This window comes from Dermacentor albipictus, chromosome 10 (assembly GCF_038994185.2).
Source record: "Dermacentor albipictus isolate Rhodes 1998 colony chromosome 10, USDA_Dalb.pri_finalv2, whole genome shotgun sequence".
Taxonomy (NCBI): domain Eukaryota; kingdom Metazoa; phylum Arthropoda; class Arachnida; order Ixodida; family Ixodidae; genus Dermacentor; species Dermacentor albipictus.
In genome coordinates, this window is record NC_091830.1 from 90,708,577 (window position 1) to 90,735,751 (window position 27,175).

General features: G+C 45.6%; 1 protein-coding gene across 6 annotated transcripts in view; it reads left to right on the forward strand.

Annotated features, from left to right (window-relative positions):
* LOC135918142 (uncharacterized) overlaps nt 1-27,175 on the forward strand; it is a 295,422-nt gene that overhangs the window by 59,680 nt on the left and 208,567 nt on the right. For 5 of the 6 annotated variants that reach the window (XM_070527127.1, XM_070527131.1, XM_070527129.1 and 2 more), the window contains exons 3-4: nt 4,584-4,632; nt 23,249-23,349. In XM_070527127.1, coding sequence (XP_070383228.1) covers nt 4,584-4,632; nt 23,249-23,349 — 150 coding nt within the window. The remainder of the gene's footprint in view (nt 1-4,583; nt 4,633-23,248; nt 23,350-27,175) is intronic. The other variant, XM_070527132.1, reaches the window with a different exon arrangement.

Consider the following 27,175-nt stretch of genomic DNA (forward strand, 5'->3'; position numbering starts at 1 on the left):
TTTTGACAGTGAGTGTGTGCGGCCATCGAGCGAGATGTGTTCATGTTTTCTTGTGCTTGCGTGTTGCCATGCTTGTTAATTTAGTTAGTAGGCGAATGTTTACAAATCTATACGGCCGATACACCTAGTATCCTTACTTCGTATAGCACTCTGCTAATTTGCTATAGCAATCGATGCTTCGCCTTTTATTCGAAACTGCGACTTTTTACAGCGTAATCTATTGTGGGTTCATTTTAATAGTAGTTTCGTTTGGGGACGTTGTCCGCCGCCGGTGTCCGTGGCAGCCATCGCCAGGCTCCTTCACCACTACAGGGGGTTCGCCAAGAAATAAATGGAGAACCTTCAGGAGGAAAAAAAATGGTTGAGGACATCTATAAAAACATGACAGAATCAAAAACATGTAGGGCATAAAGTAGACGCTAATGTATCATAACAATAATATTAATCATCTTCAATAGGATCCTATCTTGCCACTTGTCAGGCGATGTAAGATCAGCGCCTGACAGCGACTTCGCAATTTGAATCGCCATTTCATATAATTAGACCACGTGGCATTTGCATTGCTAGGTGTAAAAGGTAGTTCGTGTTTCCTATGAAGCACGTTTTCTACTCACTATGTAGGATTGGCCAAGAAATAAGTCGATTGTCTTCTGGAATGAAATAGAGAATAATTAAATGTATACAAAAATGGTAGAATGTAAATCTGTATAGCATACTTAATTAAATCAAGGAGACTAGGAGACTTATTTCACTTGTATTTACCACGAGAACCACACAAGCTACCCCAAGTATTTTTGATCTAGTTACCAGTGGCGCTGTATTTATATAGGTGTGGGTGTGGATGTGTAATGCGAGTATGTGGGTTCATGAGAGTATATATATGTATAATGCATATGTGTTTGCATGTATGTTGTTGCCGAATATTCTGTAGGGGGAGGGGCTGCGCGCCTCGTAAAGCTCCCTCTACGGGAGTGGCTTTTACTTGCAGCCTCCTCCATCAAGTAGATGGAAATAAAGTTATTCTTTTCTACTCGATTCTAGTTTACTGTTTGTCGCCGCACCCTTTCAAGTGGTATCCCAATAAATTGTCATCACTAGCAGACGCACCATCTGCATCGAATCGTACCACTTGTCAGGCGACGCAAAATACGCGCCGCGCAGCGTCGATACGCACAAACTTTGCATTGCAGTTGCGTTCTATACCACTAGGTGTCCTGGCATGTAGCCGCTGCAAGCAGCAGTTCCATGTCGCCTGTAACTAGATTTGGTTAACTCAAGCAGGCTAGAAGGCTGCATTTCACTGCCCCCTTCTAAAGGCGCGGCCAGTAAACCATCAACAGCATTGTGTCGGGGGAAGGTCAACGGATGGGACATGTGCAGATCGTAATCGTGCAGCTACGCGTGCCGCTGAAGCCCGGTAACGTCGGGCTCAACCCACCGTGGTGCAGAGGGCAGCACACGCGGCTGCTCGCCGTCGACGCCGGGCGGACTTTTCAGATCGTTCTCGCGAAAACGACGCGACGAGACTTCGCCGCGAAGACCCTCTAGAGCGTCTAGCCGAAAATGGAACTGCTGCGGAGCCGCTCCTTTCGCTCACGCTGCGACTGTGCCGCGTATGTCGCGCAGCCCTTCGGCCTTTGGGCTTATTCTGACAACCAAGCTTTCGCGCCGCAAGCAATAAATGCGTCCAAAAATAATGGTGTTACTGATGGTTTTTTCCGTATCCATTGCAAGATGACATTTTCTGCCTGGCCTTGGTGTGTCCCTTGTTTCTGTGTGCTCTAAGCTCCAAAGATACAGCAAGGGCGAGTTTACGCTTGTCTTGAGTCCACTTTCTGTCCGCACTAGGTCCCACGTTTCTTAAGCGTGAACACCAACTAGCCCAAGAACACCTTCTACTAGGCTTGTCACTCCCAGCCATTCGTTCATGCTAAGTCACGTTACTCCCATACAGTGCTAGTCAGGCAGTGGACTGAGTTTGTTTCTACACATTATTTTTAGTGCCATCGCTTAATAATAGCACTACCGTGCTCAATTCAGTGAAATAGTAGAAATTGTTGCATATTTTATTGAATCACTTATACGACATGCCGTGCGGGCAAGGCACTCTAGGGAGGGCTGGGTGGAGCAATATAAAAGGTATCAATAACAAAATGAAACAAATCATGTTGTATTAGCGGCAAGTCATAAGTACAAAAGGAATATCGAGCAAACAACTATGTCACAGCTCACATTAATCAAAAGAAAACGATGTATCAAACGATTGCGGATGATTATTCAAGTGCGCAGACAACGAGCGACAAAATTGATACAATTTCAACGGCACGATGGTTCAAATTACTGGATGCGTGCGACGAAAGAAAAGTGTGTTTTGTTATAGAAAGTGCGTTTGGCTTTTTCTTTGATGATCAGCCCCCGAGCAGGCATCACAAGTTCGGTACGCAACGACCAAAGGCGGCGTACGTCGTGACAAAAAGAATACGCAGTATAATTCATGGCGCAAAGACATGTTAGATGATGACAGGTTCATAATTACGGGAATACCCGCTCACAAAAACTTTGTTAATTCACCTTGAGAACAGGTGAAAAGGGAATATTTCCGGAGCATACAGCAAGGCCTCCTAAACAACGTTTCACGATCCATGATACGCAAAGAATATTTTGTATAACTACTAGCATGGATGACACCCTAATATGCATAAAACTGTGTTAAGCATTAGTTACCGCGATTGTATATTCGGTCGATGGAAGTTGAAATGCTGCCCGACAAACGTTATTAAAATATAACCCAATAGATCAGAAAAGAGGTTTGTCCTTAATGGATAAACGCTTAATGTGGCAACGGGCCCTGTAACGTAAAGCTATTGCAAAATGTTTTTATTCCAATCTGCTGACGTCAAACTTGCGTAACCGCCGACGTAAGTATCGGGTGGTCACCCGCAGGGTTGCCTGAAGAGACCTACCAAACGCTCTCCTCGTTCATGGGAGGTCACTTTTGTTTGCTTCAAAAACGAATAACATTGCTTACGCTGAGCGGCTTGTCTTATCTAATTGGGTGACAAGAGGCAAGGAGCACGCTCAAGTGCAGAGGGATTTGATAGGGCTGAGGCACTGCACTGAAAACCGATAACCGGACGAAGACGGTGGTGCCGGCGTCTGCGATTGGTCCGCTTCCCCTTATTTAACTCGCGGTGGCTGGTCGAAAATTGCGGCGGCATGCAACGGAAGCTTAAAAATCACACTAAAATGCATCGTCAGCAAAGAAGAGTTGGCAGAACGAGGTCGTAAACGTGCCGAAAGTTCTCTAAAACGTTACTTGGCCACGAAAAAAAGTTTTATTATACGCTAATAAACCCATGCTTGCCGACGGGTGCAAGCAGCCAGTGCCTGGGCGATCAGCGGCTGCCATCATTTATTCCTTTCGGAAAGGGGCAGCCTGCGGCTATTCAGAAGAAAACTCAGTTTTGTTCGGCATACTAATGCATCTTTAACACGTTCACGTCACTTTGACGCGGTTAGTTTTTGTGGTTTTGTGACGTCGCGTGACAGGCAGGTGAAGCGGGTGGAGCCCGAAAGCCTTTGACCAATAGCCGAGAGCTAATAGCGAAGAGATATCGAATCAGAAATAACTATTTTGCAAATCATATAATCGATGTGCACACGTCACATCAGATGGGGAGCTATTGCGGTTTTTGTGACGTCCCGTAACAGCCAGGCGAAGTGGGGGTGGTCTAAAAATGTTTTTAACCAGTCGCATAGGGCTGATTGCAGAATTGGAATAGAAAAAGTTTGGAATAGTTTTACGTTATAGCACCCAATGTTTCCATAGATCCTTCTGCTTAGGAATAATATTACGAGAAGGATTACATGAGTTAGATAAATGTCAAGTTTAAGCAAACATCAAATTCCACGTAATTCGAGCTCTATGCGCAACAGTGCAGTTGCAGAAATGCTGAAAGTTCATTTTCAGTGGCGTTAAAATTACAAGACGAATTGTTATGGTTTGCTTTCTTCCATGTTTTTTTTACTTTAGCTATTGAATTAAGCATTCACCGTAATGCAGTGCATGGTGTTCTAATCTATCGTTGGTGGATGGAATTTCACTGTTCGTAATGATTTGTTCCATTGGAAAATGCACGAATGTATTGCGAACCGCTTTCCTATGCAAATTGTTGTCATCACTATGTTTTATTATTGCAAATGTTTGCATAGAAACTCTTTTAGGAAGGACAAGCAAGGTCACTTTCAATTTGTTGCTTCTGCATAAAAAAATCAAATTTCCGCTTAGAAATCCGGCCATGTGACGCAAAAATGATAAAGGCGACCCACAAATGTCGATAACACTGAAAATTGCGAGGACGTATGCTGAAGGCGACGAATGAAACTTAAACTAAATTCAATTTCTCGGTTTTGTGAGGGGTGTAAAGTAAGCTAAATTAGGGAATCGAGAATTGCTAGCGTGTACATCTATGCAGCAAGGGTTCTGTATTGTGAGTCGTGTGCCCAAACATTATATTTGTGGCCCCATCCCTAGCATGTAATCAATGCAATTGACGTAAAAACAAATACACGTTCTCTTTCAGTTCACAAATGTATGCATGTCTACGTATGACTACTCTTTCGTGGAACTGAGCAAGTATTTGGTTTTGTTACTCTTCACCGCTCACCGATGCAGTGCGCATTAGTGCAATACCCTTTGAGGCTAGCCAAAACTGAAAATTGGCTTCTGGATCTCATGACTGCTGTTTGATTAGGCTGCAAAACGAAGAGCTTGCTAAGAAATTAGCATTTCCCTGTTTTTGATGTATAAGTCGAACTGTTATCTCCATTTATGTCCATTTACTGCATTTTTAAAAGAAAATGCATCGGCCTTTGCAACGTCGTATTATGTATGGGAACCAGACGCAAAGTACTCCCATCATTTTGGTGGTGGTAATATGGTGAGTCGCTTCATCTGTTGCATGCTAATCGCCGTAACGTTTACATTTATCGCGAGATAGATCCACCTAATTTTTACGTGTGAATGCCGTCGTACTGGTAACCACAGAAGCTGTGAAGGCTAGTGATAAATCTAGATAATATTTATTAGTTAACTTACGCGGTGATAGACATTTCCTTTGAATGTGCCGGTGTTCTGACGATTTTCGCCTTCAGAGACGTCCGCTAAGTTTAACTTGTGTCTATGGAGCTAAATGGCCCTGCTGGTAATAATATATATGTTGTTTAAAGATATGCAAATCAGAAATAGTGATTTTTAAAATAACAGCGCTAAAAACTTACACTGGACAGCGTAACAGAGGATGGGACACACACGGCACAGACAACTGCGTTTATTGGAAAAAAACACGATGGTTTTTAAGCCTTACATCAAACGTGCGCGCATGCTCGACATGAATAAAAGCACTTGTATTTCCCAACCCATTATCTCGTGGACGCGGGTGAGATTAGCACCGTTAATCACCCCGGTTCAGCAAGCCCATTTCCTTCAAAGATAGGTTACGGAAGGCTCACTAACACGCCCACTACCTTTTCTCATTATGCGAAATGCTTCCGCCACTTCCTTTGTAATGCTATCACTGTGCACAAACAGGATTTTTGTCAAGAAAGAATTGTTCACACTTGCTTTCGAAGCAGTGCTTTGCCAGGTTTAAAGATTTCTTGTGTAAAGAATTCTGGTGCTCCGATAGCCTTACATTAATGCATCGCCCTGCATTCCCTATATTTCAAGTCACTCTGGTGTCTGAGGCGCAATTTGCCATTCGCAAATCTAGAAACAAAACTTCTAGCCTATAAAACATTAATTAGACCTATAATTGAATATGCCAAGGTAGTCTGGGACCCTTACACTGCTATAAATATATCAAAAATCGCACGAATACAGGCTCTGGCAGTCAGATTTATATTCAATAAATATCGGCGGATGGACTCCCCTTCTCAACTTTGTGTACAGGCAAACCTACCGACTTTACAGGCTAGATCTAAATATGAAAGACTTAAATATATTTGCCTAATCATTCATCATCATGTTCATATAAGGCATACAGACTTTTTTGAAATTCTTTCTGGTGAAACCACTAGACCTCGTCATTCAATGTTTATTCGTCCCCCTGTTATACATACCGATTGTTTCAAATACAGTTTTTTCCCAAGAGCTATCATAGAATGGAACTCCCTGTCGGAAGAAGCCGTTTCATCCTCATCCATTAATTCCTTCACAAAACACATTGGAAATATCCTAGTTTGTAAATAATATACTCAACTTTGTGTCCTTGTTATCTTCAGCCGCTTACGCTGTTACCTCTTGGTGTTATTATTCTTAATTTATTGTCCCTTTTTTGTGTTTCAATGTACGATTTTCCATGTGCAAAATGTGTGATTTATAATTGTTCATATTCCGCTACTGCTATAGCCCTGTGTAAGGGCTGGCGGTATCTGTAAATAAATAAATAAATAAATATACGAAAGGCCACCTTACAAATGGATTTGGTAAACAAGAGCAAGCCTACAGGGCACAGGCTTTTTCCCCACGTTATATTTTACAGTCTGTGTTCTTTCCTATTTCTTCTCGTTCCTTGGACAGCTGCCCCCACCTTAGCAACTTTATTAGGAGCTGAAAACAAAACGTTCTCACCATATCTGGCCCGTACTTTTTTAAATCTGTGCGAGGGCATGAACGTATGGTATTACCGTTAGTTTCTTTACTCTTTTCAACCGGGCTACGACACTGCTCCAAGTGGCGTTTGGAGGGCTTCAACTTCCCGAGAATTTTGCCGGCACATGAGTCAAGGACCGAGTCTTTGAAACCGGCCTCCCTGCATCGATGTACCTGTGCCTCGAGACTACTGCTCATCTTATGATGACAAGACTTCTCGACTGCCATGCCCATGGAGCCGTCTACTATGCCATTTTTGACAGGTTTTGAGTGGCATGACCTGTAGTTAGTCTTCTCTCTCCAAGGGGAGTACTGCCGACACAGGTGGTCATGTTCGACGATTAGCTTTAGATCTAAGTATTGTAGCATGCTACGTTTTCGGACTTCATGCGTGGATTTGAGTACGGAACCGTCTTGTTTAAAAACATTGGAATTATGTGGAGCACTTGCACGTTTGAGGGATTTTCCACTTTTTTGTCAACACGGCTAAGAAAAATTTAACTTACAACTGGGGCTGCTTTGGCACCCATACACACGCCAGACTATTGCATGTATTTTCGGCCTTCCCAAACAACGTACGTATTGTTGAGGTAGACAGACATGAATTGTAGGCAGGATCCTATGTTAATTCCTGATTCACTTTAAAATAAACGCTCATCATTTTCCGCCTCAATTCATTCCTGAACGTACAGCATAAGCATGTTTGGGAAAGAGAAAAGAAGTCTGCCACGTCGATGCTGAAATTGGAACATGCTCCTGTGTTATCCTTCATTAGGAACTGGGAACATTGGGAATATTGAACAAGGATCGGGTCTGCCTCACTAAGCGTCGACAGATGTTTGTGTAAGTACGTAGGAACAAATATCTGCCAACTGCTGTACAAGGACACGATTGCCCTGAAGGGGATTTCGGATTTGTGCGTGTCCGCCCCAAAGAAAATTTCATGAATGGGTAGCTCAGCGCTTTTTACTTTGTTTGCTAAAGCTTTTAGATTGAACTTTAACAGCCGAGCTACTGCCTCCGGTTTGCAAAGGGTTGGGCTGTTTTTAACAGGCCGAAAATTCTTGGCGACTCTATTGCGAGCCTTTTTCAGCGTAAAGTTCTTCAGACGTGCCCGCAACAAACCCCTCTTTGACCGAATGCACCGCTCGTGAACGTTTATCACATAAATAATTTACCAGAGAGCGAAACCATTGGTTCTGTCCCTTAGACAGCCCGCTACTTGTTAGAGCATCTACGCATTCAGAAAGACATGCTGATCTTTCAACTTCTGGCGCCTTTTAAGACACATTGCGGGCAGAAGCAAGTTTTGCAACAGTTCCATACCAGTTTCTATACAGAACTTTGGTCCCAAGTGAAGGGTATTCTCCTGTTGAGGATGCACGGTGACGTCTCCCAGGGCCAAAAGCTTTCCTTCTGCTGGCTGTCGCAGGGTAGCCTTGGGAAGCGATGGGGTTTTACGCACCAAAACCACTTTCTCATTATGAGGCACGCCGTAGAGGAGGACTCCGGAAATTTGGACCACCTGGGGTTCTTTAACGTACACCTAAATCTAAGTAGACCGGTGTTTTCGCATTTCGCCCCATACAGGGGGGTCTTCGGAACCTCAATATTATGTTACGTTGACATGATAAAAAAATCACCGGAGTTCCACGTCAGCAGAATAATTTTGGCCTGAATGCGCCTTGGCTGCTCACCCACCCCCCCTCACCGCGATAAAAAAAAAAAACGTTATCGCGTTTAAATTAGGATAGCAGAAAGTGGGCTTTTATTGAAAAGTTCGAGTCCAAAAAACCGATTTGACGGGTCTTGAGAACTAGCAAAATTGACGGCTTCTGCCTGCGGGGTTGAAACTAAGTGTTATAAGTACCCAAGGGTAAACCACGCGAGCAATAATCCACGTCGTCACTTTATGCCATAACATCGCACTTGAAATGCGAAGGTTGTGGGTTTGGTTCCCACCTGCGGCAAGTTGTTTTTTTTTATCCACTTCAATTTCCATTATTTATTGTTTGTTTATTTAATTTATTATGCACAAGTAATTTGCGTTATGTTGTCCTTGGTGTCAGTGTTTGTTGGCTTCTTATGATATGACTAATAAAAATCGGGCCCCTCGGTTAACCCCCTTCTTTGCGCTCTACAAAGTGATTTTAATAGGTAACAGTAAACATTATATAGTAGTCAAGCAGGTTCCACGAGCTGTTAAACTCAGTGTTGTGCGAATAATATTAATGGTAAATCATTACACGCATAGTTTAGGATCACGCAAAGCGTTACCAGGTAGATTGACTCGTTTGTGCAAGATGAATAGGTTTGTGTGCAACGGCAGTGCGCCTGTGACGGCAGCAGCAAGTCGACGGCGACGATGGTCGTCTGACGCCTGCGGCATGACTCCAGCCGTTTGACGCCAGCTTATCACATAGCGTTTTGAAAGCTCCCCATAGGTACTGGACTTTGGCAAGAGAGATACACGCACTGCGACATTTTCAGCTGCAACGTGTTATACAGCCGCACCTACCTCTAGCTATGTCATATTGTGTATGTTACAGCCACCATGTCATTTTCACTCTGGCGATGAAGTGTCAAAACCTGTTCGATCGCGATCATGAAGGTGGTACAAAGTCACAGTTTTCTGTACGCAGCTGCTACGAGGGCGGTACTGATAACTGCTGCTCGATACGAAAGACAGCGCAATCTAACAAGCTTTCATGAAGAATGAACGCGAAAAACTGGCACGTGACCCACCCACCGGACGTCCCAAAGAGCTGGATGGCTCAGCACAATGCGTTGGCGGGCTAGTTGGTGCGAATCCATGAATACTTTGTTTAGCGCAAAACGACAGGCACAAGAAAGACGACAGGACAAGGCGCTACTCTCAACTCGTTAGCGTGAGAGGAGTATGTGTGCGATCGTGGCCTAGCAGAGAGAAAGCATTGGTCTGTTGTGCTCGATGGCCGACGTTTGATTCAGACGTTAGTGAGCCATTTCACTCGGTTAAATTGGCCCGATGAGGGTAAAGCAAGAAATAGCTACCTACTTACCGGCTTCCTGCAAATTCACTATATAGAGGTCAATAATGCGCTGCAGGAAATAAATAAATTTATATCTTATTTATTTATAATATTGATCACCACACTGAATGAAATGTTGAACAGTGAAAAGTGCGCCTCTGCATTCACTGCCATCTAGTAATACTGGTCGCGCAACTGCCATACCATTGAGGTAAACCTTAAAGAGGGGCACGTCGTACACGAACCCGAATCCTTCTTCAGATTGCTCACAGCGTTCGAAATCATTTTGTACCTCCGAGTTAACTCGACCGACCCTCAGGAATATTCGCAGCTTCTTGCCTCGCGTCCTCGGGGTTCCATCAGAAGTCCCTGTACTAAAATCCGTGCAGTCAGCAATTACTTCCCGACGTTTCGTTGCTGAAGGGTGCATCTTTGGAGGAGTTTCTGACAATGCGTCTGATGCACACGAGAATTACTAATCTTACCGTGACAACGACATTCCGAACCGGTACTGAGGAGATTTCGCCATGCTGCAGGTGCGCCGGTCGGTAACAATTTTTCTGAAGACTACCTAATTACATTGAGCCTCGCTTGTGGAAAAAATCGTTCGCTGCATGGGTTGAATCACTTAGTCATGTGAAGCAGCACGTTGCATTGGAGCTGCTTCGCGCAGTTTTATACATGTGACTGCGGAGTGCGAAAGCTATAGGTGCCGCAGCTATAAATGATTGGAAATATGCGGTGGTTGTTACCGTAAGTGAAGTTTTGGACTTTATACAGACCCGTGTACTTATTTATTCATTCCTCGGGACTGCATTTCACCCGATAACAATTTAAAATTATCGCTCCGTGCAAGACGCACCTGCTTAATTTTGCATTCGCTCGACTTTTATCGTATATTACACATTTTGGGCATTTTCTCACTGCACCTTGTACTGTCAGATGGTATGGGCGACATTAACTGTGTAGTACTATCTGGAAGGAGCGCGGGCATCACAGATTACTCGGGAACCTTCGACAGCTTTGCCCGCCAATCAGGGCTTCGGTGATCGCCAACTGCGCTCGCAGCTATCTTGACTTGCTGTTGCTTGTTTTTTGCTGGACACAGGTTCACATGATAAACAGTTACTTTCGTGATATACGCTGTTCGCTACGGTTTTCTTCGCCATCAACCCAACGCGACAATATACACGAAGCACAATTTTCCGGTTTTCGCGCAGCTGTAACCAGCTTTTAGCTACAAGGTCACCGGATCAATAGTGGAGACAATTTTTTGCATGGCGTATGATGGATGATAAATCAAGTAATAGGATGATAAATGCTGTTAAAGCATAATGTAAATTTATAATAGCACATTACTTGTTATTTCCACTCCACGAAATGAGACGAGAGCAGATAAGGCACTCAGATACGGAAACTTGCGTCACTATACATTTTGCCATATCAAGACGCGTGCAAGTAAGTATACCTGAATGCAAGCATTTATGTTTGTAGATTTTTAAAGATTAATTGATTTCCTTTTTATTTATACCGCCATGGCGGGAGGGATAGATTAGAGTAGATTAGGGGGCAGCTGTCTAAAAGGAATCTTTATACTGTGGTATAACGTTTGTAAACATGGATGAGGTGCCTCAGAAAGGCTGGTCAAAGTATTGATAGGAGGGCCTATCTTCGTCAAAGGCGGCCTCGTCTTCGTCGGCATGATAGTATTAAAGGGTTAGTGTAGTGACGTCACGTGCAGGTGTTGTCGCTACGGCTGGTTTTAAAGGGAGAGACTTCAGAGGTAATGAGCGCTGTCGTCCGACGTCTGTGAGCTTCGTTCCCAAGACGAGGGGACAAAAGCGGGAGAGTTGAAACGCGGGGAGAAAAGAAAAGAAAGAAAAGCGGAGAGAAAAAGACAGGAAGATACCAAGACGAAAAAAAGAAAGAACAAGACGGAAAGAAAATTAAAGACGGGAGCATGGGAGGGCGTTCGGGAGGCGAGAGGTTAAAAAGCATTCAGGGGTTTTGTTGGCGGCATGTTTTTGTGGTATTAGAAGAGCCGGACATGCGGTCAGTGCGCGAGTAACCCAAAAGACAAAAAAAGATATGAGTTGAAAGAGTGACTTGAATAGCATAGCAGGAATACGTCGAGTAATATTGAAGTAGTTAAGATGGCGACAAGGAGTCTGCGGTGCAATGTATGGGTTGACTGAAAGGCAGCGGCATGCACTTTAAAGGGGCATTGCCGCAGTCGCTCAACGTAGGTGTCGTTAAGGCAGCATCCAGAAATAGTGAAGCCCTGGGTTGAGGCGCCAAAAAAGGCATATTGACTTCTGAATGTGTTGGTAAGGGTGTTTCAAAAAATATATAAAAAAAGGGACCAGAGAGGGGGGAGAACCAAAACCGGAAAAACAAATAGGAGGGTGACGTGCGCAGTAGCAGGCGGGGCCATGTGTACATGGGAGAAGGGGGTCGTACAGTTGATACAAACGTAAAACCCTGAAAGAGTAAATTTAATGGAGTAGTAGACAGGAAAAAAAAATTTTTTCTCGAAGTGGAAGAGTAGGTGAGCTTAAGAATTAAGGTTAGCCGGTGGCATAATGTGTTTTGTGTCTTGGTTGATGATATGAGAATTTCAGATTTAAGTTACGGCTTTTAAAGATTCTAAGTTGCCACGTTCCAAATTAATTTCCGTCGGGTGTAGGCAATTAAACTTGTGTATGAGGAATGATTCCGTATATTTCCTTTCGCGAGGGCAACGGAAATTTGTTTGTTGTATCTAGAGCCTTGCTTTTTGAAAAATGTGACCATGTTCATTAAAGTGGCTGTCTACTGGTTTAGGTAAATTGTGTTTTGTGTCCGCGAGGTTACCATTGAGTCTTGTATGAATTTGTTGTGCAGTCTCACGTATGTATTGTTTACTGCAAGCGGCGCATTCTACAAAGTAGACTACGTTGCTTCATTGTGCAGGTGAAAGCCACAGTCACCTTGTGTGCGCAATTCGACGCTGTACTTTTTACTGCAGTAGTAGATTGAATGTGTTCGGATGTAGAGCACTTGGGCGGCCACAGGGACTGGTTCCCAACTTTCTCTTTGTGTTTAGCTTGGTATGCATAAGAACGTCTTTACAGTTAGGGTTGCGTCTGTAGGCTACTCTGGGAGGGTCGGGAAAAACGTTATTAAGTTTGTGGTTGCTTGTGAGAATTGGGCAGTATTTATTGAGGGTGTTATTCACGTTTGGGAGTGCGTTTGAGAATTTAGTAATAAGAAGAGGCGTTGTTGTTCTTGTGATCCTCGGGCGGGGCTTGAGGACGTCGGCTCGATCAAGTTTGGTTGCAGCTGTTTGAAGGTCACTGTTTGGTGTGTTTCTGTTTGATAGGGTTTCTTTTAGGTGATCGAGACTCTCTATGTAGTCTTGGTTTTCAGCGCAAATGCGACGTAGTCATGTGGCTTACCCATTAAAGATGCCTTGTTTGCAATATCCGGGATGGTGGCTGGTATATTCTAGGTACTGTTGTCTGTTCGAAAGGTTTCCTATACAGCGAAGTCCAGCTCCCAATTGTGAATGTATATTGTTGTGTCCAGAAATTTTATGCGCTCAGTTGAGGATTCTGATTTTATTTTTGGGTGAAAAGAGTTTAGAAATGTAACATGTTTATCTAGACTGTCTTGATCATGTCCCCATATTATGAGTATCTCGTCTATGTATCGTAGGCATGTGTGAGGCTTGTCAGTGCAGCGCGATAGGAAATCTGTTTCTATAATCCCCATATATATATTCGCGTAGGTTGGTGCAAAAGGCGTACCCATGCTTGTACCATGTATCTGTAGGTAGTAACTCTCCTCATATGCGAAGTAGTTATGTGTTAGAACTAATTCAAGGAGAGACAAGTAGACTTCAGTAGAGTACCGTGCATTGCGTTTAGACAGCGTTTGTTTTATCGAAGATAAATCATCAGGGATTGGAATGTTGGTGTACAGCGCCGTGACGTCTAGTGTCGCGAGAATTGTGTTGTAGGGTAGTGTGCCTTTAGTATTAATGTCCTGTATAATTCTCGACAGGCGGGGTGTATCTTGTGCAAATGACGGAAGTGCTTTTGACAAGTCACCAAGGTAGTGGTTAACGAATGTGGAGATGTTCTCTGGCGGATTGTTGTTGTTTGATACTATCGGGTGGCCTGGGATAATAGGAGTGTATAGTTCAGCGGATGGAATTTTATGAATTTTTGGAACGAGGTAAAAACGTCCGGCAGTTTTGTTGCTTGGTTTAAGAAATTTGTATTCTGATGGTCTTGTCAATTCATCAGCCAAAAGTTATTTGAGCCTGTTGGTAATTGTCAGTGTGTAGGATAATGTCGGATCGCTATCGAATTGTGGTAATGTTCTGGGTTGTTTAGTTGTCCGTAAGCCTCGTGCTTCTATTTTTCTACTGGCCAAATAACTATACTTCCACCCTTATCTGCTTCCTTAATAACAATGTCATTCCGGCAACTGAGATTTGAAATGATATGACTCTCCGGCGCAGTTATGTTTTTAGGTCGCTTAGATGTCGTGGATTGATTTATAATTTCTTTAGTGATAGTTTTAAGGCATACCAAACCAGAAGAAGACATAGAACTTGACATATACATTAAAACTGCCACTAATTAAATTATAAGCTAGTTCAAGACATATAAGCGACATAAAAACATAGGTGCGTCGGAGAATCTTATGATTTCAAATCTTAGTTGCCCGAATGACATTGTTGTTAAGGAAGCAGATAGAGGTGGAAGTATAGGTATTTGGCCGGTAGAAAAATACAAGCACGAGGCTTACAGACCACTAAACAATCGAGAACATTATCGCAAGCCAGATAACGATCCAACATTATCATACACAGTGACAATTACCAACAGGCTGAAATCATTTTTAGCTGATGAATCGATAACACCGTCAGAATACAGATTTCTTAAACCAAGAAACAAAACTGCCGGGCGTTTTTACCTCCTTCGAAAAATTTATAAAATTCCATCCGTTCCACTATACGTTGCTATTATCCGAGGCCGTCCGATAGTATCAAAAACAACACCCCGACAGAGAGCATCTCCACATTCCTTAACCCCTACCTTGGTGACTTGCCAAAATAACTTCCGTCATTTGTACAACCTACGCCCCACTTGCTGATAATTAAAGAGGACATTAATATTAAAAGCACACTACCCCTCAACACAATTCACGCAACACTAGACGGAACCGCCCTGTACACCAACATTCCGATCGCTAATGGTTTATCTTCGCTAAAACAAAGGCTATCTAAGCACAATGCACAACAGGCTACTGAAGTGTACTTGTCTCTGCTTGAATCAGTTCTACCACATAACTACTTCGAATTTGAGGAGAGTTACTACTTACAGATACATAGTACAAGCATGGGTCCACCTTTTGCACCAACGTACGCGAACATGTTTATGGGAATTCTAAAAACAGATTTACTATCGCGCTGCACTGACAAGCCCCACACATACCTACGATACACAGGCGACATACTCAGAATATGGCGACATGGTAAAGACAGTCTAGATAAATATGTAGCATTTCTAAACTCTTTTCCCCCAACAATACAATTCACATCAGAATCCTCAAGTGAGCGCATAAACTTTCTGGACACAACATTCACAATGGGGAGCTAAAGACAACGCTGTATAGGAAACCATTCGACAAACAGTACCTAGAATATACCAGCCACCATCGCAGACATTGCAAACAAGGCATCTTTAAAGGCAAAGCCACACGATTACGTTGCATTTGCGTTGAAAACGAAGACTGCATAAATAGACTCAATCACCTTAAAGAAACCCTATCAAACATGAACCACCCAAACAGTGACCTTCAAACAGCCTACACCGCTGCAACCAAACCTGATCGAGCCGACGTCCTCAAGCACCGCCCGAGTATCACAAGAGCAACGCCTCTTCTTATTACTAAATTTTCAAACGCACTCCCAAACGTGAATAACATCCTTAGTAAGTGCAACCCAATTCGCACCGGCAACCAGAAACTTAATAATATTTTTCCTGACCCTCCCAGAGTAGCCTGCAGACGCAACACTAACTTTAAAGATGTTCTTATGCATACCAAACTAAAGACAAAGAGAAAGTTGGTAACCAGTCCCTGTGGCCGCCCAAGTGTTCTACATGCAAACACATTCAATCTACAACTGCAGTAAAAAGTACAGCCTCGAATTGCGCACACAAGGTAACTGCGGCTTTCACCTGCACAATGAAGCAACGTAGTCTACTGTCTAGAATGCGCCACCTGCTGCAAACAATACATAGTTGAGACTGCACAACAAGTGCATACAAGAATCAATGGTAACTGCGCGGACACAAAACACAATTTACCTAAAGCAGTAGCCAGCCACTTTAATGAACATGGTCACATTTTTCACAAAGCAAGGCTCTATATACAACAAAAAAAAATTTCCCTTGCCCTCGCGAAAGGAAATATACGGAATTATTCCTCATACACAAATTTATTTGCCTACACCCGACGGAAATTAATTTGGAACGTGGCAACTTATCATCTCTAAAAGCGGTAACTTAAATCTGAAATTCTCGTATCATCAACCAAGACACAAAACACATTATGCCACCAGCTAACCTTAATTCTTAAGCTCACCTACTCTTCCACTTCGAGAAAAAAAAAATTTTCCTGTCTACTACTCAATTACATTTACTCTTTCAGGGTTTTACGTTTGTATCAACGGTACGACCCCCTTCTCCCATGTACACTTGGCCCCGCCTGCTTCTGCGCACGTCACCCTCCTATTTGTTTTTCCGGTTTCGGTTCTCCCCCCTCTCTTGTCCCTTTTTTATATATTTTTTGAAACACCCTTACCAACACATTCAGAAGTCAATATGCCTTTTTTGGCACCTCAACCCAGGGCTCCACTATTTCTGGATGCTGCCCTAACGACACCTACGTTGAGTGACTGCAGCAATGCCCCTTTAAAGAGCATGCCGCTGCCTTTCAGTCAACCCATACATTGCACCGCAGACTCCTTGTCGCCATCTTAACTACTTCAATATTACTCGACGTATTCCTGCTATGCTACTCAAGTCACACTTTCAACTCATGTCTTTTTTGTCTTTTGTGTTACTCGCGCACTGACCGCATGTCCGGCTCTTCTGATGCCACAAAAACATGCCGCCAACAACACCCCTGAATGCTCCTTAACCTCTCGCCTCCTGAACGCCCTCCCATGCTCCCGTCTTTAATTTTCTTTCCGTCTTGTTCTTTCTTTTTTTTTCGTCTTGGTATCTTCCTGTCTTTTTCTCTCAGCTTTCTTTCTTTACTTTTCTCCCCGCGTTCCCACTCTCCCGCTTTTGTCCCCTCGTCTCGGGAACGAAGCTCACAGACGTTGGACGACGGCACTCATAACCTCCGAAGTCTCTCCCTTTAAAACCAGCTGCCAGGGACAACGCCCGCACGTGACGTCACTGCATTAACTCTTTAAAACTAACATGCCGAGAATGACGAGGACGCCTTTGACGAAGATAGGTCCTCCTATCAAAACGTAGGCCAGCCTCTCTGAGGCACCTTATCCCTCTTTACAAACTTTATAACGCAGAGTACTATTCCATCTGTCAGCCCCATTCTTGATTTTGGACTACTGCCTTTATAGGCATTGATGAATGAAAACAGTAGTGCTACAGTGGGGCCCGTTTATTTAAACATTACTGGAAGAAAGGGGAAACGTGTTGCCGCCGCGACGCCGTGTCACTGAAAGACAAGCGCACATCCCCATCTTCTTCACGCAATGTTGTCGCTTTAGCGTAACACTCCTCACTTCACAGACGAAGCTCGCTGGTTGGGTAACTATTACATGGAGAAGAATCGACATTTGGGTGAGTTCTTATAGGTTGAACGTACTGAGCGGGCAGCGCAAGACGGTGAAGATGAAGACCTGCCTTTTGTTTTCGTTGTATTGAGCTGCCCCTTCAGAGTGTTCGACTATTACGTGCACTCAGCAGTCGCGGGGATGACAGCGCTTGAGGTGGGCGACGTGGAAGAGCCTCGTATGCTTAGAAGCGTAGCCATTAAACATTATAAGCAATCCAAAAGGTCACATCACTTAGACGATGGGTGATGACGAGAGGCCCGATGTAACGAGCCAGAAACTTCTGGCACAGGTCGCTCATGCGAAGTGGTGTCCTAAGCCACACTATGTCCCCTTTGTCGTGCGACAAATTCTAATGCCGCGAAGCGTAGCTGATCTTGGAGTGGTCCTGGGACCGCAACGTACGGAGCTGAGCTATACGGCGTGCTTCCACAGTGCGGCAGTGAGTCTGTACATGAGAAGTAAAATGCAGAATGGTGTCAAGGAAGCTGCGAGGTGGCTTAACTTCAAGGAGATAGAATGGGCTGCAGCTGGTAGTTTCATGCTTTGCAGTGTTCCAGGCGCATGTGATAAAAGGCTCGATGTCATCCTATTTTTAGTGGTGCCTGGAATTTACTTATGTATAAAGCGTGTTGGTCAAAGTTGCCTTAGTGTACCCGACGAGACCATTTGTCTGCGGGTGATTGGGAGCCCCGGGATGAAACTGGCAAGCGCAGAGACGTAACAGCTGTTCGACTACGTCGACCACGAACACGCGACGCCAATCACTCACAATAGTACGACAGGGTCCACGATGCAATGTAATGTAGAACAGGAGGAAGCTCAAATTATCGATGGCCGTTGCCATTGGCATCGCTGCCGCGTCAGCAGAACGCGTCAGGTGGTCGACAAAAGCTATAGTCCAACGGTTGTCGTTTGCCGAGCACGGGAGTGTGCCTAGAAGCTGAATGATTTCTTTGGTTTTACGTGCCAACACCATGATCCGATTATGAGTGACGTCATGGTGGGGTCTCCAGGAATTTGGGCCACCTCTAAGTACACAATTGCTTTCGTATTTCGCCCACATCAAAATGCGGCCGCCGTCGCAGGGATTCGTTCCCGCGACCTCGTGCTTAGGAGCCCAACATATTTGCCACTAAGCAACCATGGCGGGTCGGTGCAGTATTAGAGTACCTGTTTGCTCGCACTTACTACAACTGGCCACATACTTTTCTATGCTCTCTCGCATACCACGCCAGTAGAACCGGCCCTGAATGCGGTGGTATGCTCTGCTGGAACACAGGAGCCTAGCGGTCACGTCATCTCGCACAACACGGAGCATGAGTTCTGTAAATTTTTACGGACTACTAAGTGGAGGTGGACACGATCAGCCACCTAATTCTTTTTGTAGAGTAGGCCACCTTGGATAATAAAGTCATTGTTACCTGTTGGCTGAGTAGCTAAGGCGAAAAGGGAATCCAGGCTGCGGTCATTGCAGTGATGTTTCCGGAAGGTTGCCCGGTTGGGAAAAATAATTTCGTCTTTGGCCGCGACGTCTCATGAAAATTGTCGGCGTCACATGCAATTGGTGGTAGAGGGAGCCTCGAAAGGCAGACGGCGTCCGCACGGTGGCGGCCACTCTTGTAACGGTCTCCAAAGTAAAGTTCCTGCAAACGTAGCGCCAACCAAGCTAAGCGGTCAGAGGGTTCGCGCAAACCAACCAGCATAGCGAATGGTGATGAGTAACGATCGTAAAGCGGACAGCCATCCATATTTGTCACTTATGGTGTAATTTTGTAGGTGCTTGGTAAATGAACGGCTGGCCTCGGCGTTACCAAAACGATAGACGAGGATGGCGCCGAGGCCCATTCCACTAGCGTCGATGTGCACTACTGTTGTGGGAGATGGGTCATAATGAAGAAGGATAGCTCTGAAAGACAACACGAACATCAGTTGACGAAACGAGGAACCGCAATCCGCTGTCTAGGTGAAAGGCTTATTCTTGTGCAGCAATCAACTGAAAGAACATGCAGTATCGACAAAGCTGGGCAAAAAAATGTCCGAAGTACTAGCAAATACCCAAGAAACAACTCGCATGGTGATTGCGTTTGTTTAAAGTCTGCAGCGAAGTTTTGCGCATCTGGTCGCATACATGGCTTGTTGAATTGAGGTCCGAATATTGGTGCCTGTCATTGGCCTAAGCGCCATTTCTTTGAGCTGATGGTACGGGCATCTTAATTAAGGCACGCCCACACAACGTCAAGTTTATGGTTGCGCTCTGCAAAAGTGTGGCAAAAATCACGTCGTCAAGGTAACACAAACAAATCTCCAATTTCATGCCACGCTGTACCATATCCATAAATCGATCATATGTCGCAGGCACACTGTGCAAACCAACGGCATCAAGCAAGCCGTCTGGGGTCAGAAGTTTGGTTTTCTCTTTCTCTGGTGAATGCAAGGGTATCTGCCAGTAGCACGATCAGAGGATCACAGATGAAAATTAGGATGCGAAATGACGACAGTATATAACATCATCGATACGGGGAAGTGGATACAGGTGTTTGTTGTCACAGAATTCTGATGACGGTAGTCGACGCAAAATCTTCGGGATCCGTCTTTTTTTTTTTTTCACGAGCACGACCGGCGTAGCTCAAGGGCTAGATGAACCTTGGATAACACCCTCTGCTTGCATGTCGTCGACGTGTTGATCGACGATCGCGGGTCCGACACGGACCCGCGATCGGATAGATGCTTCATGGGATGCCTGCACTCCATGTCAATCCTTTGGTGAGCCCACATAGTTAGAACGCAAAGTGGTTATCATTCTGGCCTTATCCAAAATCGAAGCATGCTTGCAAAGGACGCTGGGCAGGGCGTGACGCTTCTCCGATAACAGTGACTTGTTATGTTTTGCAAACGGCAACGAGTCTTCAGGGACACGGGGGCAAGCCCCATGCGCCCGGGATCCATGCAATGCGTCACCAGTTAAAGCGCCTTTGCTAACGCTAGTATCCACTTCAAGAGAGGGAAGTCACGTGCCGCTGGGTAGCACAACAAACTAGAATAATAAATTTGTCACCCACAGTGAAGTTGATCCGCAGGCTACAGGCAGGAGACATCGAAGAGCCAGGACACTTTTCTTCGCAACGCTCGAAGGCATAGGCTCAGCAATGGCATCAAATGTATCGGCGTCGACGCCGCAAGTGGCAACTCGGACTTTGAATAAGGGACGTGCTGGTAAGACGGCATCTTCAATCTCGACGAAAATGCGGGAACAGGTTGCAGCTCGGCCGGGGAAAGGATAGAGGAAAACCTCGCCCACAGAAGCTAGCAGTGGCATCGCACTGTTGCAGGAAATCGAAACCAGTAATTACGTTGTGTGCTGATTGAGAAAGCACTGTAAATTTGCCTTGATCCATTTTGTTGGAGAAATAAATGTTCGCGATGCACACTCCAAATTGTGGGAGTAATTCTCCAGTCACAGCACGGGATGTATTAGCGTCATTCTGGTGAAACATCACTTTACCGCCCAGTCGTGCTTTGAAGTCAAGGCTGATAAGGAAACACTCGTTGCTGTGTCCACTAAGGCCAACATAGCAGCACTTATATGTCGCGCGCCTAGGCCACAATGCGCCACAGCTAGGTATGCGTCGTGGTAGAGGCGCAAGCGTTATCACTCTTTGGTTGTCCTGAAAAGCGGCGGCATTCAAGATGGCGCGGGCTTTCATTCCTGTAACATAGAACCGGGCAGTTCGCCCGCCACTGTTAAGTTGATGGCTAAATAAAGCCGTATTTTCACTCCACCTTTGCACTGTCCTTCCGTCAGACACGACAAACCCTGCCCCCGAGAACACCATGGGGATTGGCTGCATAGTGACCGCAGCCATGGTATTTTTGTATAGCGCCCGCCAAGGCTGCGGGTCCGATTCCCACTGCCGCGGGACACCCACTGGCTCAAGTTGGCACCAGTGTACCCCAGCCTGCTGTCTGACTTCTCTCAAGGGTAGTACGCTTGGGAAAGGAGCCTGCGTAGTAAATTTCCGTTGAAAGCCTTATAAGCCAAAGAAAAGCAGGTTTAAACTGCTCCCATGGCGGATATTTGCCATGTGGCGTCCCACATGCACTGGTTGAGGTGGGGACGTCTTCCGGTTGGGGACCAAGACCATTTTACAAGCAATGAGGCCCTATATTCGCCGAGCACCTGGCTCGAAGCGCGCTTGTGCCTATTTTGCTGGTAGGTATCCAGTGGAAGCACCTGCCTCGCCCAGGCTTGGCGTATTCTGTTCAACGAGGCCTTCTGTTGTTGGACCAGAGGCTCCAAGGGTCAAGTACGCAAATCTGTACTGGACCTCCTTTCGAGAGGTGAACTCCCCACAAGAGCCGAGCAAGATGCCAGGGACCACTTCCACTTATAAGAAAAAAAACACGGTGGGTTTCCGGCAGCACCGGGACTTGAACTCGGTACCTCCCGCATCAGCGGAAGATGTTATACCGTTGGTCCTCTACTGCTGTCAGAAGGGTTGCCGCGACGACATCGAGTCGCTCCCTAGACAACCCTACTTTATCACCCTCTTCTTCCACCTTTAAAAATTATATTATTGGATTTTACGTGCCAAATCCACTTTCTGATTATGAGGCATGCCATAGAGGGTGACTCCGAAATTTTCGACCACCTGGGTTTCCTTAACATGCGCCGAAATCTACGTACGCGGGTGTTTTCGCATTCCGCCTCATCGTAGTACGGCCGCCGTGGCCGGAATTCGATACTTCCATCTTTGCTCTAGCTTAGCCTAACAGCAGCTTATAGGGGTAATCTTTCTAAAAGTTTCCGAAATTTTAGAAAACGACCTGTGACACGTTGCATAATTCCGGTGATTGAGCTGAATTATTTGAAGAAGCTGCACATCAATTGCACGAGACGTTGAAACTTATGTTCAAGAAATAAGGAAAAATTAACTTTAAGATAAAAAATGTATGGTGCATATAGCAATTTACGAATATTAGCGGGAGAGTTTTCCAGGTACATCCACCAGAAATAAATCTCCGAAACGACACCGGTTTCGAGATGTTATTTCTCACAATGCAAGATGAAGTACCTGAGCGTTCTAGTTAACTTTGTGCTTCAACATAAAAGAGCCCATCGTTCAAAATGTAATTAAAACTATAATGCATTTTGGCTGCAAATTTGATGGCGCATATCTCCAAACTGTGAATTCCTACCAGGTGGATACGCCTTGAAACGTCACCACATACTATTGCTAAACTGCAATTTGTAACATGAGGTAAATAATTGGAATGGTAATTTGTGAATTTGTTTACGTTAGTCAAATATGTTGTTTTTTTATTTTCCAGCTAGTAATGTCCGCCTCTCCGAGAGCTTGAGCTCATGAACTAGACATACGTTACCTGCAACAGGAAATTTTTCAAAATTCTGCAAGTCTTAAAGCTGATTATCCCTTATATTTCTGACTAATGCAAAAAATAGGCATACAAAGCAGTGATGTGTACTGTACACTTGGTATACTATTTTAGCGAAGGCTCAAGAAACGTACTAGTGGTCTGCGATGCTTGTAATGCCTCTGGGAAGCTGGTTCAGTACCATAATGTTTTGCGCATTGTCAAAGATATCGCACTTTAACGTGGTCCTAATTCCCCGCATGCTACTTGTGAAAATCTATCATTACATCTGTATGGGTACGATCATTTGCCTAATTATATGTTTCCATCTTTCTTTTCTCTCTGCAGATGTAAAAGTATTCGGTTTCTCTGTGGCCATACTACTTCTTGTCCTATACTACGTTGTTGCGTGCTTGATGTCGCTTGGTCTGATAATTGCAGCCATGTTGGTAAGTACTAACTTACTCACAAAGATCGAACAATGTGAACAAACCCCTGCAACATAATGTTTTTGCATTTGTTAGTACCCTGAACGCCCTGGAGCATTAAAGAAGGGAGTGCAGCAGGGATTTGCAAGCAGCGGGAGGCAGCTCGTGAGCGCTGGCAAAATTTGTAAAACAACTCCCACTGATCAACGTCCTCTCCCGAACTAAGACAACAATGCCCCCCCCCCCCTTTTCGCGTACCACGTCATACTTGCACTCGGAGCGCAGTTTGTAAGCCAGTGCCTCGTGGCCGGCAAGTACTCTAGATTGTGAGAGCAATTATTGAACACGCGTGCAGCGAATTCGAGCCGTCAGTGCCGTCGCCGCCGTCGTCGTGCTCTCCTACAAATGGCGTACGTGCCGCTCCAGATTGGAGGAGTTCGTTCGAGGTAGAAATGACGAAGCGGAGGGCACGCACCGTCAGTGCTCAATCAAGCCCGTGGCGGAGCAAGCGCAACGTTCTGCCTTCCGCGGCTGGCATGAGCGTTGTGTGCGCGCACACAATAAGCACACCAGCGCTCTAGCTGAGCTTTGTGTATGACGAGCACTGCGCACGTCCAGCTATTGGCATATTTCATTCCACTGCACCGTAACTAAATCGAACACTTCCCATCGCTCTCATGGATATTCTACGCCATATTCCTCTAGTGCCTTGCAGTACTGCCGAGGGTACTAGAGGTGTACAGACATCGTTGCGCTGAAAAAAATTTTGTTCAAGGCGTAAGTGCCTGATCATTGGCCGGATGAGATAGCTTTATTTTTCCTGAATACTTGTCTTGCGACAGTCCGTCAGCTCACCGTAGGGGTCATTTCCCCTTACTGCGTCAATCCAGCTTACCTCGCCCTGCGAGGTAAGCTGGATTGGTAAGCAATGACCCTTACCTCGCTGTAAGGGTCATTGCCCCCTGCTCTTTCTTGGAACTGAGGCGGCTGCCCGACTTGGGCGCCACTGCGGCCGGTCGACAAATCTGCTGTTATATTTTAGTAAGGCCAGTTGGCTCTCCGTTTTCAAGCTGTCAAAACTTGCGCTCCTTGCCTCCGCTAAACCGAGCTTCCAGCAAGGGGTGATTCAGGACATTTACGTTTCTTTTTGCAACACTAGCCATGAACGACGCTGCTCTTAGTCCTGCTGACAGATATGACTCCGTCATTCCGTCTCCTGTCATCGCCACAGAGTTTCAGCTTCTACCTTTTCACTCCAGAATCCCCGAGTTTGGTTAAGCAAGTAGAGGCCCATTTCCATCTCCGGCTAATGACTTCACACACATAGAAGTACCTACACATGGTCGCCGCGCTTCGCAACAACATCGCCGGTGCCATAGACGATTTGCTAGCGGGTAGCCTTTGGCGACCGCATAGACTACCTGAAAGGCATGGTCTTGCCGCGCCTCGAGCGCTCGTGGCACGTTTGGCTTTAAATATTCCGCTCCGAGGAACTCAGCCACCAACGACCGTCACCACTGCTGCACCGGTTCTGTCTGTTAGTGAATGAGCGCTCCAGAAACGAGAGCCAGCTTCCAATTTCGCGTCAGCTCTTCTTGCAATGCTTCCCACATTCAGCACGAATGGTAGTGGCGGGCTGAACGCTTGCAAAAGCAGTCCCAGTTGGAAGGATTCTTTGTGGTGGTACGCGTGTACCACTTCTGCAAATGAGACAGTGGCGCCATTGAAAAGCTACACAGAGCCACCCTTCGTACGACCAGTGGGCTACCGAAGCACGCGAGAAACGAAGACCTGCTAAGAGAGGTAAAGGTACCGTCCACACAGGACACAATGAACCACAAATTCGAAAGTGATACCACTTGGAAAACAGCACTACACGAACGGCCAGAACCCGCATGGTATGCTAAGCTGTATTCTAAGGCCTCAGCTTAGACATCTTTGCTTTATGGCAGGAATTGTAAAAGAGCCTGCGCACTCTCTTCAGAGAATGCTGACTCTGTTGACGCGTGCGATCACTTTTTCACGCGTAGTATCTAAGGAACGGTGACTAAAATAGTACCTGCCGAAGTGTACTTTCTCCAGCGACACACTGCGTTCCTTACATGAGGTGAACATGCCATCTGTAGTCAGAATGGCCGCTTAGAGGCTCTAAAGAACGGTAATCGCAATAAAACAAAGCTGGCTCACACAGACGTAACGACCATTCGGTCAGTTAAGGTTAAGAAAGAATGTGCTGTCGCTAGTGCGGCGCATGCTGGAGCTGAAAACTGGAAGGTGCCAGACCTGGCGCAATGGCAGCAGGAGACCGAGGCTAAGCGACGAACACGACAAAACACTGCAGTTCATGAACATGAGGCGCACGCACACATTGTGCCCACCGAGAGCATTCCACAGTTCGGGAACGGAAGGCCAACGAAAAGCCGACTAGACCCTTTTGTTCTAAACAATGCAGCTCACGGTCATTGAGTTTTCTTTGTTCATCAACCTACACACGCCATATCACGCGTGTTTACCTAATCAACTTAGTTTAGTACAATTCATGTTGTGGCTAAAGCTACGAGGCTTACACGTCGTGTAAAATACTAAGATTTTGCTATCGCATTCATTGCTTCTCCCATAATGGCGAAACTATGCTACTTTATAATAAAACATTACGCTTTAAGCTTCACGCATTGTATAGCGCAGAAGTAACTAGAATGCTCACGTGCTTTGTCCCACATTGTGGGAAACAATATATCAAAGTTGGTGCCATGCAAGAAATTAAGTGTAAGTGTAGACGCCCTCCAAGCTCACCCGCTACTACAATGGGTGCCACGATCGAAGTAAGGAATTAGGGAGTTGATTAGCCAATATTTCGTAATTTCTTGAATTAGTGTTTCAATTTTTTACTGCTAGTAATGTCCGCCGCTTCGAATAATCCAGCCGAAGGACAATAATTTATTTGTTTACTTTTGTACTGTACCTAAAGGCGCGAAGGCGTTACAGAAAGGGGTGGAAAGAAGTACAGGGCATGTACACATGACAGGTTATAATAAATAAAAAATTTAAAAATGCAGCATAACAAAACTTTTCTTTCATAGTAGTTGTAGCAGCAGACGTATCGGTTATGTTAACAATTTGGCAGTGACTACAGTGACGGGGCCCGGCACTTTAACATCTGTACTACAGTGACGGGGCCCGGTACTTTAACATATGCACTATAGTGACGGGGCCCGGCACTTTAACATCTGTACTACAGTGACGGGGCCCGGTACTTTAGCATACACACTACAGTGACGGGGTGCGGCGCTTTAACCTCTGCCCTGCAGTGACGGGGCCCGTCTCCTTAACCACAGACGGGACCGGCAACGTCAACACTGTAGCGACCAACGTTACTAGACTAGCTTGGTAGCGACGTCAATGGCCGCACTTCTTTCAAACATTCTATGCAAACAACTTCGAGCACTTCACGGCAGGCAGTGAACTTTATTAACCTGAGGAGCAACTCCGAAAGCCCCTTATGAGGGAGGGGGCCGCCGCGAGCCGTTCCGACGTTGGGACGGGCAGGCCGTGCCTGACCGTCTCCTCCCACTCTTCTTCCGTGGTGAGATGACCGTGCTCCCGTAACGAGGGACACCACCAGAGCATGTGTTCTAAAGTGCGGAATGGATCTCCGCAATCCGGACACCTGCCCCGCACGGACGCGGCGTTAGGTTGCCCCCTGTGATCCACCACGGCCGCCGCGAACCGGTCGGACGAACCGTATTGGGCGACGTCGACGAGCGCGACCGATCGTGGATCGTCGGCGACGGATCCGAGAAGTGCGGCCGCTCGGGCCCGGCGTGTGCCTACATTGCGTTGCGGGTGC